The sequence below is a fragment of the Drosophila elegans genome, unplaced genomic scaffold (genome assembly GCF_018152505.1).
Source record: "Drosophila elegans isolate 14027-0461.03 unplaced genomic scaffold, ASM1815250v1 contig_183, whole genome shotgun sequence".
Taxonomy (NCBI): Eukaryota; Metazoa; Arthropoda; class Insecta; order Diptera; family Drosophilidae; genus Drosophila; species Drosophila elegans.
Window position 1 is genome coordinate 1,999,582 of NW_024545550.1, and position 16,179 is coordinate 2,015,760.

Here is a 16,179-nt window from a genome sequence, read left to right on the forward strand (position 1 = left end):
GCGAGTGATGAAGTGATGACAGGACAGGCAGAGAAAGGACTCCACACGGGTCGCGGGAAAAAATGGGGGGCAAACAGGATGAGACTCGGCCTTTAAATTTTAAACGATTTTACATCAAACTCCGCCGAAGAGTCGAATTTTTTATAGCATTTTTGCAAATTGTTATTATCGCTTTTGGAATAAAATGAATCGACGTTCGCTGCATTATTCACGCACTTGAATGCTGCATGTTGCATGCTGCATGCTGCATATTTAACGTGCCAAATAAAAATCTCGCCAAACAAGATAAATTATCGCGCACAAAAGAGCGGACTGCAAAAAAATGTTTGTGAAAGGGCAACAATAAAACAAAAATAACCGAATAAAAAACCTATAGAGGGTTGCTCTTAATTTATTAAAGCTTCATTTATCAGGGCAACGCATAAATTGCCCAGGAAGAAGATGGGACAACAAAATAAAGGTTACCGTTGCAAGGACTCGTGCATCCTCTGCTCGTATTTTGTACGTCTGTGCAGGGGGGAGAAACATTTTTTTTTGTTGGTCCCTTTGTTGATATTTGCATATTTTTAGGGACACGGAATAACAATGTAATGCCAACTTCTTGAAAAGTTACACATAAACATATTGAAATATGCACTTTTTAAAATATATCATTATACATTTCTTTGTTTGATTTTGGTAATTGAAATGTTATGAATTATTTATTGGCACTGTTGTCAAGTATAAAATATTAATATTTTTATTGCCTTTAAGGTAGGGCAATTTGTGAGATTATAAAAGAATATATTGTTTGTAATATTAGGTAAATATTCTTAAAATTCAGTTTCAAATGATTTTATCATAAAGAAAATCAAACATTTTTCGAAAACACGTTTAAGTCTTAAACAAGATTTTTTAAGGAGACAAAAGTTTTTTAAAACTTAAGTTAAGAATAAGTTAAAATGCTGCACATATTTTAAGAATCAAATATTTGGCAACAACAAAATTTCACCCACTGCATGTATTAAAAGTTAAGATTCACCCACATACCATAGTGCATCTTGCACACCTTTTTTAAACCGAAGGTGCCCCAAGGGAGCGGCAAGAATTTCAAAGAGGAATCCGCATGCATTACACATTTCGCATAATGAGGGCGATATCATTTTTTGCGCCTGCTTTCACCTCTTGCCCTCCATCTCACACACACTCTCTCTCTCTCTCTCTCTTATTACCCTCTACCCATCTCTTTCGACCGCAGAAATGCACTTGCCGTGAAAGCATTTTTAATCGCATTGCGTGCGAAAGGGAGAGCTATCGTGGGGAGCCCATAACAAGGGAAGAGCAAGCGGGACGGACGGACAGCACATGCAAATGTGGAGATTTCGCGCAATCTGTTGAATTTATTGAGCGGCCGGCGGCGCCAACGACAACAACAATAACAATTTGCCATTAAGCGTGCTTGCACAATTTGTTAATAATCGAAAATGATTCTCTCTCTCGGCTTTTTAAGTGTTGACATACAAATTAATTTTATCGCTTAATTAACACGCGCAGACAAGAGTGTGCGTGTGTGTATGAATGCGATAGGTATAGGGCATTTATTGATGCTCCTTTTGCTTTTATTTTTAACCGTTAGCAGTTGGGTAACGGGTAACCGGTTGGCGGATCCTTGTCATTAGTTCGTCTGGATTTTCCACCACTATATGTCTCAGTTATCTCAGTGCATTAATCGCCAGTTATCCCCCACTCTTTCTCCCTCTAATACAATCTCCATCTCGTTTTTGGTTTAGAATTTCGCTGCGCTTTTGTGCGTGTGTTTGTGCGTATCAATCGCGATAAGCGCAATTTTGGCAAAACACAAAAACGGGGAAAAGGATTTCCCTATTGTTTTATGCCGGACCCGTAGCACTGCGGCCGCTGATGAAAATGAAATATGATCGCCGAAATGAGGCGATTTTCCGTGCTTCCATCGTTAGCTCAAATTGCAATTGCGACGCCTCCCGTTCGAACTGTTTTTCGCCGTTATCTGATCGAATGTAATTATGATTATGACCATGATTTGCTGCATTCGCCAAAAGGGGTTGCTGTTGCTGTTGCTGTTCCTGTTGCAAGGGTTGTCCGTGGATCGGGTTGGCCACGTGGATGCCAGTTGACAATTGTCCTGCCTTCCTGCCATTTATGATTGTTTTCGCTCGAGTCCTTCGGCTGAGACAATTCCGCCTTAATCGCATTCGGCCTGCCACAGTTACCAGTTCCCGGTTCCCGGGTTCAAGTTTCCCGTTACCAATTTCATCCCCCACCCACTTTGATAACACTCGTTTATCCCCGCCTTACCTGTTACGCAATCCGATAACAAAAGCGACACGCGACAAACGAAATGTAAAACTCAAAAACAGTCAGCTAAAAACGAAAAAGAACAACAAAGGAGAAGGAAGCCAAACCCACCTAATCCGATCAAATGATTGTTCTTTTCCCAGCTTGCGACACTTTCAAACGGCAAAAAAAAACTCGTATTGCTGTGAGATTTTCTCAGGTTAGGGGTAGGTCCATCAAAAATTCATCGCAAGCCAAGCGGAAATGGGCATTTGAGGGGCTTCAGAGAAGTGAAGTTACAAGGAGCAAACTAACCAGGATAAATCAGGAGGTATGCTTAAAAATGTTTCTATATAATTAATCAATGTTAAATTATCCTGCGCTTTGTTTTTTGAAAGCTACTCCTGTAATTGTTATTATATGTTAACGAATAAAAATATGTTGATATTAATAAAGTTGTGTAATTACTTAAAAACAACAAATTATTCTCATTCAAAGATATTTAAACAACTTAAAATGTAGCTACATTTAAGCTGATAATCTATTAATTACGATACACAACTAATTGTTATATAAAAGTAGTTGGTCATCTGGGAATATGTATAAAGTTTATTTATTGCTTTCTAATTAAGTGAAAACAAGATTTTATAAAAATCCATTTGAATTCAAATGCATCTTTATATTTTTAAAACCATTTAATGTTTTCACTCATAATTACATAATAAAAACCATTGTAGAAAATGTATTTAAGAAACAATGCAATCCATCTGGGAATCAGCTTTACTCAAACCGGAAATACTAAGTTCTCCTTGTAGACCAATTAAATTTTTTGCTAATTGCTCATTTAAATCAAAATAACTCTCGATGGCGCCATTCCATTTTCGATAAGCTTTCATTGCTGAAACATTCCCATAAATAATAGTCTGGAGCGATTTCTTATCAATTATTCCAAAAATAATACAACATTTTTGGGCAGACCTTATTTTATCTGCCATTTCGGTGTGTTATTTTTGGGAAATTCAATTGGCAGCAGGGCAAATATTTTTGCGATTAAATTGCATTCGCCCAAATGGATTTCTCACCATTAAGAAAGGGGCGATGTCGCTGCTGTCGATAATTTGTGGACAAATTTATTGCGCGCTCGTTTCTGATGCGAACGGGCTAAATGGGCAAGAAACGCCCACAAAAACGTGGAGAAATCGAGCGGCGAGGGGGTAAAATGGAGAAGACACCGAAAGGAGAGGACAAAGGCCGAACCGACGTCTATAAAAATTTGTCACTCGAGAAATTAATTGCCCTTGAAAGGGAAAAGGGAAAAAGGAAAGGCGGGCGGCCAGCATTAGGCCCACAAAAGCGGACATATGGTGCACCGGGAGGACTTTGGAAAAAAAAAGCCCCAGGACTTGCACGCACCCACAACAAAGCGCATTAACAATGTTCGATCCCCGTGCGATTCTCTCGATTTTCTCGCTACTCTCGTTAGCCCCGGTCACACCCCTTTTGCTGGAGGTCCTTTTCCTGGCCGTTTGACGGCTCAATTTATCGGCCAAAGGACACACCAGGACACACTTAATTAGCCGTGACAATCAATTTCGAATGCAACTTATGCTCGAATCAGCAAAACAAACATCGTGCTCGGAAAAATGCACAGAAGCAGTCAAGTGGAAGGAATTAGTTTTTCATAGCCTGGTTAACTTTGGCCCTAGTTTCCATTGAAACGGAAGGAAACACGAAGTTCTTCATTTAATTAAGTGCCAATCGCAAGATGAATTGCAAATTTTTAAGTGCCTTTGAGGGGTAGTTGATGATTTCAGGTCCTTATATAAATTTTGTTGAAAAGGAAATCAGTCAAGAGTTAGTGTACTCTCTGTTTATTATAACTATTCAAAGACATGAAACTATTAAGTATTAATACCTTTAACTATGATTTTAGCTAGGAACAAGGTTTGTATACCCCTAAATTTATATAGATTATCTAATTGCTGAGATAAACTCAAAGTTGAATAGCATTTTAACTTATTTTCTTATAAATAAACGTATATGCTTAAGCTCACCTGCTTGGTCACCGAATCGATGAGGCGCACGAAGATGTCCTGCTCCTGGCGAGCTCCTAGAAACAAGAGAAGAGCATGTTATTAATCAAGTTGGCACCTTTTATGGCCATCCCTCCCCACTCACCATTTGCATAGAGTAATTGCAGCCGGTACTGAATGCCATTGTTCGTCTTGGTGGCATCCGACTCCGAGTCCTTCTCGATGAACCCGATGAAAGCCGTGCGCTCGATCTCGATGGGCTGGCCAGCCCGATCGTATAAGGCGATCACGAAGTGGAAGAAGTTCGACTTGCGCAAATTACTCGGCGGCTGCTTCTCGAAGTGGGCGCGCCCGATGCCCAAACTGCAATGGGGGGTGGGGGAAAAGAAATATAGGAATTAGTGAAGTGTATTACGTGGGAAAGACCTTGGCGGGGGGACAGTAATTATGCCATTAGCTGCGTAAACATAGGCCCAGACTAAAGAGGCTCTAATTGGCAGTGAAGAGTCTAGTTTAGTGGTCAGTTCTTTGGCCCGAATTAGGGACAACTCAATTACGCTAGAGAGTGACATTCGAGCAGCAGCAGCAGTGACGACGGTGACAACTATCATTAAAAGCGCATAAGCAACTTCAACGTGACACAATAATCCTGATGTATGACAGTCCTGTCCGCCCCTGCTACACTTGAAATATTTTATATGCGCTTGTTATGTGGGCCAAGCAGACACTGGGCAATTATCCCCGGACACGTGGACACTGAGCCGTAGACGGAATAAAGGCTTGTCCTTGCCCCACCCCACCCCCAGTTCATATGCTAAATGTCACTCCCACTCCACGGCACTCTCCTTCTGTCAGCGGACAATTACCGGACAATGTCGAGCCAGCAGGACTTGGGTAGGGTCCTGTTTCCTTCCCTCCACCCTCCACCCTATGCATAACGAACAATTTAATTTAGAAAATGCTGATTTTATCAGATTTTTTTTGTATTTGCGTTATTTCCTGCACTATTTATGTGCTTCTTCTGTTTGCACTGGCAATGTCAAGGAGCCGTGCGCCGCATGTCCTGGCCAACTGACTCGGGGGTCCTGCAATTATATACACATTTGCCAAAGGATAATGTCGGGCTTGGAGTGCACAGCCATCAGCTAATGATAGAGTCCCTCACTCCAATCGAAAGTGCAATCGAACTGCGTCCTAGTTATTAAATAAGTACTTGGATACCCAGTGGATTCGTTGTACAACATTATCAGTAGGTGTTTGGTTTTGGTTGGTTGTAGTTTTCAATAGTTTTGATTGCCTTTCAACAGTTGATGAGCGATATGTTTTAGCTTTATTACAGTGTTAAAAACAATAGAGGTGGCTTTCTAAAAAAGTTTGCTCTTTAGTGTTTGGATATCACTTGCATATGCAAATAAACAAATATTTGATGTTCAATGTTATCTAAGGGTATGTTTAGTAAACTATTTCAAAAAATTACAGATTTAAAAAGGAGGTTCCCGATTCTATTGGCAATAAAATAAAAACACATCTTCAGTTAATTCATTTGAGGATTTCCACTTATGAGAATGTTTATGACAACTGACTGCTTAAAATAACATGAAAATATTTTGGATAATGCTCTTTTACCGACTTCAAGTGAATCTGAATGCGAATTTGGCAAGGAAACAAACACGTTTTGCGGTGCTAAAGTTGATTCACCCACAAGCTGATATCAAATTAAGCTTTTGGGGGAAAAGCGGAAGTTCAATGCGATTTCCACTGACGGCAGTCACCTTTGTGGACGGGATGTGAAGTGGAGTGGCGCGGAGTGGAGCTGGTGGTGCCTGTACGACATATAAATGCCAGACATGTTACATTCTGGTGAAAGGTTATTGTTATGGCCATGGAGTGGAGTCGAGTCGAGTGTTCGAAAAGTGAGCAGCAAAATAATGCCGAGTACATCCTGGTAAATAAAAAACTTGCGCCAACTCCCCCAACCTACCAAGTCCTGCTTTCTTTTTTTTTTTTTTTTTTTTTTTTGGTTTTTTGTGTTGACTTTTCAACTCGGCTGGCTGTGGAAATTGTGGAAAATCGTTCTGCGGCAGTTTGCCAGCTCACTTTGTTTGCACTTGCCGCCAATTTGCGAGAGAGAAGCGGCTAACAAAAAAAGATAGAGAGCATTTTTGTGGCCGTTTTGCTGTTGATTTTATTATGCCAACATTTAATTGTCGCAAATCGATGCCCAGGTGGCCGTTAGCAAAAGTGGAGCTGGAAAAGGTGGCTCTATTCGTGGTCACGTTTAGTCTATTTGCTGGGCAGGCACGTGAAAAGCTGCTTTCCACACATGTGAGTCCTTTAAAAAGGCGACTTTATTATCCCAGCGATTGTGGTGCCTGCTGCTCATTGTTTAAGGACACTTTACGGGCATTTGTTGCAATCTAAGCGAAGCTGCTTCTAGTTCTTCTCCCTGGACAATCTTTGTTGAAATAAATTTTCGAATATTCCCTTGATTTACGAGCAGCGACAAGAAGTACAACACAATTGTGTGTGGTTTATGCACTTTGTTTACAGTACAACATTGTTTCTGTTGTTCCAGTTAGATGGGCTGATAAGTGTTTAAATAAATGGGTTGCCACAAACATATTGAGCAATTATCGGAATCGAGGAGATTTATTTGTCGCAAAAGTTGCGTACAAAATAATAATAAATTCGAAAATTCAAATTGCAACCACAAAAGTTTGACTTGTTCTTTTTGAGGGTAGGCATTAAAAAGTCTCCAAATGGAGCAGGTTGAAAATCTCTAACATATGTTATTTATTATTGTTAATAATTGCAAGTTCTAAGAATATTAAAGCATAATTTGGTCATTACTCATCTATACAGCAAATTGCTAAGTGTATAATAATAATACTGACAATATTATTTGGCTTAACCTTTAAAGCTTTAGTTTATATTTTGTTAGGTTCATTAATCTTAAATAATTTACTTTAATTTCAAATGTTAAAACTTTACAGAATACGGTTTAACTTTCCACACTCATGTAATAAAGATGTTAATCAAAGTTCTACTCAATTCAAGATTTAAACGTTTTTATTTAAGTTTCTTATTAATAAACATTAGGTTAAATGTTTTTTGCAATAATAAATACACTTGAACGCACTTCAATTAGTTTTGTTACTTATAAAAAGAATTCCAACTCGAACCTATTCACCAATTCTTTTGTTTTCAGTTAATGTGTTATCCATTTGTATTACCTCGTATCACAGCGCATTGTCTTATTGCTTAATGTCTGATTGTGATTATGATCCTGACTCAGATTGTTTTGCCGCTGAAGGTTTATGTGATTACTCGAATTGTGATGTGAGTGTGGATGTGGGTGGGAATGATGATTTGCCGCCGCTGAATGGACAAATCCCGCTGTCATTTCGCTTTCGCTTTCTGTTTGGGCAACTCGCGCACTTCTTCTCGGCGCGAACATCTCACGCCAGAAACATCTCAGACGCAACTAAACAAACAAGGGCCAAGAAAAATAAAAGCTTTTCGCGAGCAACCCTCTTTCGGGGTCGGTCCCTGAGTGGAGTGACTTCTTGAAAGTCCCAAAGTCGTCGAATTCATTCAGATGAGGCGAAAGTGAAAGTCAAAGCAAAATGGGTAACAACAAAGTAACATCCCTTTGTGCTCAAAGTTCCCGTTTATCCCCCTCGTAATCCCCCAGCCAAAGATGGACCCAAAAAGTGCGTGAATCAAGCGTTTTGAGTGGAAATTTCGAGTGAGTCTGGAATCTGAATGAACGGACTTTGTTTTGGAGTTCATCTTGGGTTCGAGAGGGTGGATGGCGGCCATAAAAACCCGCCCGCTTCCCCGGCTGACTGACTGACTGACTTACTACGTTTCGGAATCGCTCCCCCAGGGGCCTTCATATATTGTTGGACACGATGCCGGCTTTGGCCAAAAGTAAACAAACGCACTTTTTTTTTTCTTTCACGGTCTTCCCTTTTTGGAGACTTCTTTTTGTTTGTCCTCTGCGTGTGTGTTGCTGAAACATTGTTGCGGGCACTTTGCCACTGGTTTCGCTTAAAGATTGCCGACAGAGATTAGGGGAGAGATTAGCAGAGATTAGATGGGGATTTTCATTGAGCTACCCTGTGCTACTTGTGAGAAATATATGTTAATTGGCCCCACGTTGGGCGCCAAACAATAAAAGCATTTTGTTATCCTCTATATTGTTCATATCATAATTAACTACATATGGTTAAAAAGCAAGTTATTCAATTAATAATCAATAAATACTGTTGGAGCTCGAAGGTAGATTATAAAGCTGTTAGGTTCATTGATTTGCCACTATTCAACTTTAAAAAGGGATATTTACCATCTAGCTCATGATAAGCTGTAATCTTTTAAGAATAAAAACTATTCCGACAACGATTTTGAATTGCTTTGAAATTCGCCATTTGAAATTTACGGCACTCACTTATTGGATTATATAACAATGTATTGTACTACAATATTATTTAAACAATCAAAGTTATATTCAATAGCAGAGCAGTAAGCAACTGAGCTCCACAAAACTTAATTAACAGATTTGCAGTGTTCGGAATACGAATAAATTAACTGCCTCAGTCAGTTTACATAATTATTCTCTTTTCAGAAAGCTTTTGGACTTCTAATTCAGGTAAGATCGGTTGTATACCAATAAGTAAGTAGGTTTGAGCAATACACTTTTAACACTTGATTGGTCACTTTATAGAGACACTTTAGTCCAGTTTTGTCATTATTCACTCTTTGGTTATAAACCTTCTTGCTCAATCACTTGATAGATCACTTGCTTGGGTCACTTTAGGGATACTATGTTACCCCGTCCTTCCACTTACTTGGTCTGATCGACGACTGGCTGCATGGCCCACCGGCTGCCCAGCGGCTCCTCCTTCAGCGAGGTCATCGGTCCACGCGGCTGGTTCATATCGACGGCGGCGGTGGGCGGCAGGCCGAACATCAGGCTGCCGGCGGATCGCGGACCGGAAACGGCGCTGGGATAGCCCAGCTTCCGGCCCCACTCCATGCCCAGCTCCAGGGTGGGCCAGGGGGAGGCCGAGCTGAAGCCCGGCACCGGCTCCTCGGAACGCAGCTTGAAGCCGTCGGAGGCGAACGGGTGCGGATGCGAATGCGGATGCGGATGATGCGAGTGCGAGTGCTGGTGGAGATCAGCGTACGCGACGTCTCCTCCTAATCCTGCGCTGGAAATTGTGGCTGCCGTTTTGATGGCGTCTTAGGGTTAACTCGATCGGTATTTGCGGTAAGGTTATTTTTTTGGGTCTCCGGAGAGCTGGCAATCAATCGCGAACGAAAGTGTTTGAGTGTGTGTGTGTGTGGGTGTGGGTTATTCACTGGCCAATGCACCGCAGAGAGTTTGGGATTTTCGGAAAATTGGTCTCGCAACAAGTTTAAGCGGCGCGCAACCGTCCCGAGTGACTGTGAAACCCCAACTGAATCCTTGCCAGGCGATGCTGCTGCCGCAGCAGATACGCAGCGGCAGCAGCAGCAGCGCAGCAACGGCGTCAAAACAGCCACCGCGTTTCGAAAATGGAATCGAAACGAGTCTGCGCCACTGGAGAGAACGAGGGAGAGAGAGAGAGAGAGAGGGAGAGAGTGAGAGGGAGAGGGAGACGGGGGTGGTGGCAATCCAATGGCGATGCGAATGGCCAATCCCGTGGAGAGGAGACCGAAACTGTCAGCGGAAAACCCACCACCGTTATACGGCAACAGCCCCCTAGGAACGCGGCGAATGGAACCACAACGACGTCCCCAATCGAAGGGGGCGTGTGTCTAGGATCGAGGCTTCTCGGGTCTCGGTATTTTGGGATCTCGGCGTCCCGGCTCTCCATTTCAGCTTAGTCCTATTCCCTCTCCTATTCCAAGGCACCTTCGGTTCGACTCTTCTGGGAGGCCAAGTGTCAACGCCTGCAAAGACACAAGCACACCAAACACAAAACACAATCGAAGCGGTAACCAAAACCCAAAAAACAAACCAAATTCACTGGGGAGCCCGCTATAAAAAAAATTGTCATTGTGAGAAGTGCTCAAACCTGATTGGTCAGCTTAGTAGCCGCTATAAAAAGAGAGCAGAGGTTTTGGCTTCTCTTTGGCTGCTATCGGTAAAGCAGTTCCAAGAGCAAGCAGCGCTATGTGCGCGGAACGGCTGAAAAAAAGTTGGAACTGTTCCATTGGTATTTACAAATATTTGTAGAACAGCGGGCTAATGAAGAACTCCTATAATAATTTATTGATTAAGAACTTCTCAATCGCATAAATTCAAAATGTGGTTTTCCTTTTTTATTTTTAGAAAAAAACCAAATTTTTAAGCATTTGGGATTTATTTTAACAAAATATTCGTTGTCTTGCTCAATAACAGATTAAAATAAGTTAATTAACTTTTCATTGTTAATTTAGTAAGATACAAAACAATGAAGTGGTAGTTTAATTGGTTTTATTTTTTTTAAAGTTTAACAATAAGAACTTATAGTATTTCGAACATTGGAATTACTTTTCTCCCTCAATTTTTAAGAACAAAATCCTGAAATGCTTAACATTTTACTTTTAGCTGTCTCAAATGTTTCATAATAATATAATATCAAAAGTGTTATCGATTTGAAATTTTAAAAAATAAACTTGTTTTGTAACTGTTAATCCATTTGAGAATTTGTTTATTTATTCTGTACATAATACCTACTTACCTGTTTATTTCTATACTTTTGTTCGATATATTTGTTGGGAGCACAAAGTTGATTAGTCATCATTTTCGGGTTTAACCCTTCTGACTTTCGCACATTATTCGGGCAGAGGAAGTTGTCAAACACTGTGGAGTACCTATAGGTATACGTATACCCTCCATATCCATACTCCTCTCCCTCTTTGTGCGGATTAGTTACCGGAACCGCCCACAAAATTTTCACGCCTCGTTAGGAGAACAAAAAGTGAAAAGGTCAGGGGATGGCATTGGCTTTCGGGTTCTCGGTTCTGGGTTCAGATGAAAAACAATTTGCATTTTCCGCATTTGCGGTTTCTGCCTGTGACCGATTGAATAAACGAGGGAACGAGAGGCACGCAGCTTGTTTGACTTTTCCGTGAATTAATTTGAGGGGCGTGGTAATCTCATTAACTTCTGACAAGGCCTGAAAACTCCGTTAGCCAAAAAAGACGGCAAGTGTCGGAAGAGGAATCAACTCTTTTCCCGAATTTCCCACTCCCTCACATTTACTGGTCTATTTTTGAGAAGTTCTCGAAACATTTCCCCAGAGCTGGGAGCACAAGTTTTATGTTTAAATCAAAGGCCAAAAGAACAGGCAGAAGATGTCCCCAGACATCGCTAATTAACCAAAATACCCAGAAGGAAATTACTCGCCCTTCTTCAAATAAATTTTCTTTTTCCGCAAAAGGTGAAGAAAATGCCCCGATCCGAAACAGTGGTCCGCGTGTTCGATTAACCCCTTTTATCACGCCCAATCCTCAACGGACTTTCTGGGCCGCGACAGCTGTCATGGAACGCCATGACCCCTTAACCCCTGCCACCCCCTTGTTTGTTGATGCCCCTGGAATTTGAATCAAATTGTTTACAATTGGATTTACATGGCGCTGGGCTGGACTTTCTCACTAGCCAATTGCTAAATAATTTGTTGGAACTCCCTGGTCTTCTGATTTTATTTAAACCCCTCCCCTTAGCGACTTTAGGGATTAACAAGGGGTGACAATCGGAGAGACTCTCATCATCACAATTACAATCGTGTCAATTAGTCAGAGGTTTGACTTTTAACCATAAGCGGGTATCTAGGGTGGTGAAATTTTTAATTCTAACTGCATACTGTATTACAAACAGTGGACAAAAAAATCAGCTCTCTAGATATTTATTCAAAATTCCTTGTGCTTAAGATAACCTAAACCTTCTTAAACAAAAGATATACCTTGTTCATACGAAATGTATTGTTTTGTAAAGCTTAAAGTATCAGGAATAAATAGATTTATCTTTCCCAAAAAAAATAAAAAATGTTTTCGATTGAATATAATTTTGGACTCCTTAAAAACGGTACTAAATCTGAATAAAATAGTTTAGAACTAACTAACTAACTAAGAATTCGTCAAATATTTTTAATTATAAAGAAACAATTTTTTTTAATATTCTAACCTATTTAAAATGCTTGTTTTATTGGTAAAACTGAGATAATATATTTAGGTCGAATTTTTTGTAGTTTAAGCTTTTCTGGTACAAGGAGATTAACTAAAAAAGTTTATTTATAAAAGATTTAAATGTTGCAATCAGAAAAAAAACTAATTTTGATTTTACGGAAAACTCATTTCTTTTAGGAATAATGGACTATGTATGGAAATCTTAAAAATGGGCCCTAATGGACCATACCATATATGGTAGTCCATAACTGTTTAAATTAATGAATTTTCCCTAAAATCGATGAAAAATAATGTATAATGGACATGTTTAGTCTAAGGAAAAATAATGGATTTAAAATAAATGTCCTACCAAGGAATTTTAATTTCTGATTGTACAGTTAAAAATGGTTTCATTCGGATTATAATTAGTTGCAGTTTTGAGACTGTCTTTAAATACAATTAGAAGAATTAAAAATAAAACGTCGAAAAAATCAATATTTGGAATGCCCATATTGGTTTTATGTACAGATTTACCCTATGCCAACAGTAAAATCTTCTATTTCCGATTTCCGTTCTGGTAACCCTCACCCTTTTCCTGCGGCATCACGGTCGCCATCTCTGAAGAAACCATGAATAATTCTAATATGCAAACTGACTCGCATGTAAATGTCCCATTTGTCACTCGTAAACAAAAAATAAAGGAGGAATACAAGAAAGCAACTGCAGGGAAAAGGATCTCAACTCTGTCCATATGCAAGACATTCACAGGGTCATAAATAAGGGCGAGCGGAGGAAATTTGAGGCGCGAACATTTTAATTAGTTTCCAGCTCTCGAGTGCGTCCTTTTTTCCTGGGGCCAGGACACTTATGCAAATTACCCGGGGCCCCGACTAATGAGAGGGGCGAAAGCGGCTAACACACCGTGAAAATAAATCATATTTAGTTACAGATGGGAAATCTTTCGTTGATTTCCTCCAGTCATCATCGGCATTGTGGTGAGTTGAGTTCAGGGGAATTTACTTTATTCTCCACGGACTGTGCCAGATGCCAGAGATCCATCCAAATAAGACAATATGACAATTGCATTGTCTGCAGCGCGGACCACCGAAGTTTTCGATTCCTAGGAATTTTCTACCATCAACCCCACCGCACTTGCCGCATTTCGAGCAGCGATTTAAAGCAAGTGCTCAAGTGTTTGCCACTCTATTTCGAGGGCACCAAACTGGACTCAAGTGGCACGTGGCACGGGATAAAAAGCCAAGTAAATTTAATTAAATTATCTCAAACACGTGTTTGACCAACTGCAACGATTTTGCCAAAACAATCGCAACCAGTTTAAATGTTTACCCAATCCTCGGCCTAAACGTTCTCGAGAGGGTAACTCCCAACAAAAAAAAGAAAAAGGTTTCGTTTACATAAGAACAACAAGGGGATGGAGGCTACAAAAATAAAAACCTTTCTTCAGATTTATTATTTCAACAAACAGACGGTGAACCGGGGGCTAGGTGAACAATTTCTTCCCACAAACATTTTCGCACATCCCATTCTCTTGTCTGGGAAAAACCCGTTTATCAGTCGAATAAAAATCGCAAAAAATCATAAATATTTACAAGTCTCGCTCAGCGATCTCAGCCGTTCGATAAGCATTTTTGTGGCCGGTGAAAACAACTTTGCCATAAACATGAAATTATTTTTCAGTCTGGCCAAATATGTGAAGTCCAACGCATCAAATTCAAGATTGGAAAAGTGCGGCTGGTTCATTAACTTCGGTGCGACAAAAGATTGATTTCTGGCCAAATAAAGTTAGCCAAAAATTCAGAAAATTATGGGTATGAAAATTGGATTGAAATTCAAAGGGGTAATCAATTAAAAACACCGCAGTTATTTTAGACTTACAAAAAAACCTTCAAGTTTATGCTTAAATCCGAAATTTGCAGTAAAAATGCAATACAATCATACTGTTACTGCTTTAATTTTAAATAAACAACTTGGGTAGAATCAATTAATCTACATTTTTCTATGCATTTCCATCGACGGAATTTAATTTAGTTTCTAGTTGAAATGTCCCCTTAAATGTGCTGTAAATACCTTGATGTAAACTTTTATGGGGTGCTTGTTTGCTGCGAAGAAATTCATGCATCTCATTTGGGGTTTTAGTGCAGCTCCCCGAGGGGCCACCCTGCCCACTTTCCCATTCCTCCTCCACCTGGAGAAGCGTGTCAGCTTTGGGGATCCTCTGGAGAACCACAAAAACGCAAACCCACTCCCGGCTCATGCAATGGAGAAAATGTGGAATGAGCTGCGACACATTTACTAGATTAATTAGCTCATTTACGGTTGACAATGTCCGTGTTAATTCCCAAAGAATTAAATGATAACATCGTACGAAGTGGACGCCGAAAAGGTATTTTCTACGTGTCAATGAAATGGCCCGGCAAATGCTCGATGACACTAATATGTATGTTTGTAGGGGGTTATCTCCGGCGATTAGGGGTGTGGGGTCTTAGTAGGGGTAGTAACTGAAGTGCAGCCGATTTGCATAATTCCAAGGACCAAGGGCCAAGGACCAGCAGTGGACGCACCCTTCGCTAACGCCCTGCTAGTTTGAACCACTCACACCTCCCCTGATCATCTTTTCTGCACCCCATCTCGTTTTATTTTAACTCCCCCTTAGCCGAGTACACAGAGACAAATTTTACTTCACAAATAAGTAATTTTATATTTATTTAAGAATATAAGTTATGTAAAGGAAAGAGGATGTGAACAATAACCTATAACCAGTAAATTCTATATATTTTATTAAAAATAAATTAATTATGTATAACTCTCTTTTGCAGTAAGTCAAATAAGACACATGGTCTTTAATACATATGAAAATAACGTATAACGTATAACTAATAAATCATATTAGTTAAACATATGTTTTGCAGTGTATGTAGGCAAAAATATAATTTGACTTCATTATGCGAACAGTTGTTGCCTTTAGTTTTGGTAATTTATTTCAATTTTTTCAGTCTTCCGTTGTTTGCCGCTGCCGTGGGCAAAAAGGGGTTAATGCTCCTGTAGTGCAACCCCTGTGTAAATATATATTTTCCAGATCCGGCAAATGTTCATTTAACTGAAGTGTGTGGAGAAAATGCCTCAAATGTTTTGCTGCCGCTGCCATTGTTGCAATTGTAATTCGTTTTTATTGTCAATTCTTAAGAGAAAACGGGATTTCGGGTGTGGCTAAAAGGGAGATTCTCTTCGGGCAAATCAAAAATGTTTCTAGCCAAAAAAGAAGGGCCTATCACAACATAGATCCCAGCATTCATAATTAATTTTTGTGAACATTTTCAAGACTCATCGGGGCAAAAAGAGACAGGAGGAGAATAAGGAAGCCGGCAGCAGGACGTTGGAAATCCCGGGAGATGCAACCTTTTTGGCCATTTAGTCTCAGTGTCGGCCACAAACAAGCAAACAGAAAAACAAACAAGAAACTGGTAACAAAATAACGGTACTAGACTTGGGCGTGTTGCAAACCACACTTTTAACACCGGACAGCTGCACTTTTGGTCAGAAGTTTTGGGAAAACAAGGATATTGACACTTTTCTTTGACTCATTCTCAACGTTTTCTCAGAGAATGCCATTCTTCCAATCCCCTTCAAAGTCCTCCGAAACTTCAGTTTTGTGGTCCTGCTCTAAAGGACATAACCATGCATATAAATTTGATTATTA

The 16,179-nt window shown here is 40.0% G+C and overlaps 1 protein-coding gene across 11 annotated transcripts in view; it reads right to left on the reverse strand.

The window, feature by feature from the left end:
* LOC108149770 (transcription factor collier) overlaps window positions 1-9,570 on the reverse strand; it is a 29,293-nt gene extending 19,723 nt beyond the window's left edge. For 3 of the 11 annotated variants that reach the window (XM_017277609.2, XM_017277610.2, XM_017277607.2), the window contains exons 1-3: window positions 7,559-7,819; window positions 4,471-4,688; window positions 4,347-4,402 (exon numbers count right to left, since the gene is read on the reverse strand). In XM_017277609.2, coding sequence (XP_017133098.1) covers window positions 4,347-4,402; window positions 4,471-4,688; window positions 7,559-7,782 — 498 coding nt within the window. In that variant the 5' untranslated portion in view covers window positions 7,783-7,819. Of the gene's footprint in view, window positions 1-4,346; window positions 4,403-4,470; window positions 4,689-7,558; window positions 7,822-9,175 lie in introns of those variants that run through there. The other 8 variants (XM_017277617.2, XM_017277616.2, XM_017277614.2 and 5 more) reach the window with 4 other exon arrangements.
* Between the last annotated feature and the right edge of the window lie 6,609 nt (window positions 9,571-16,179).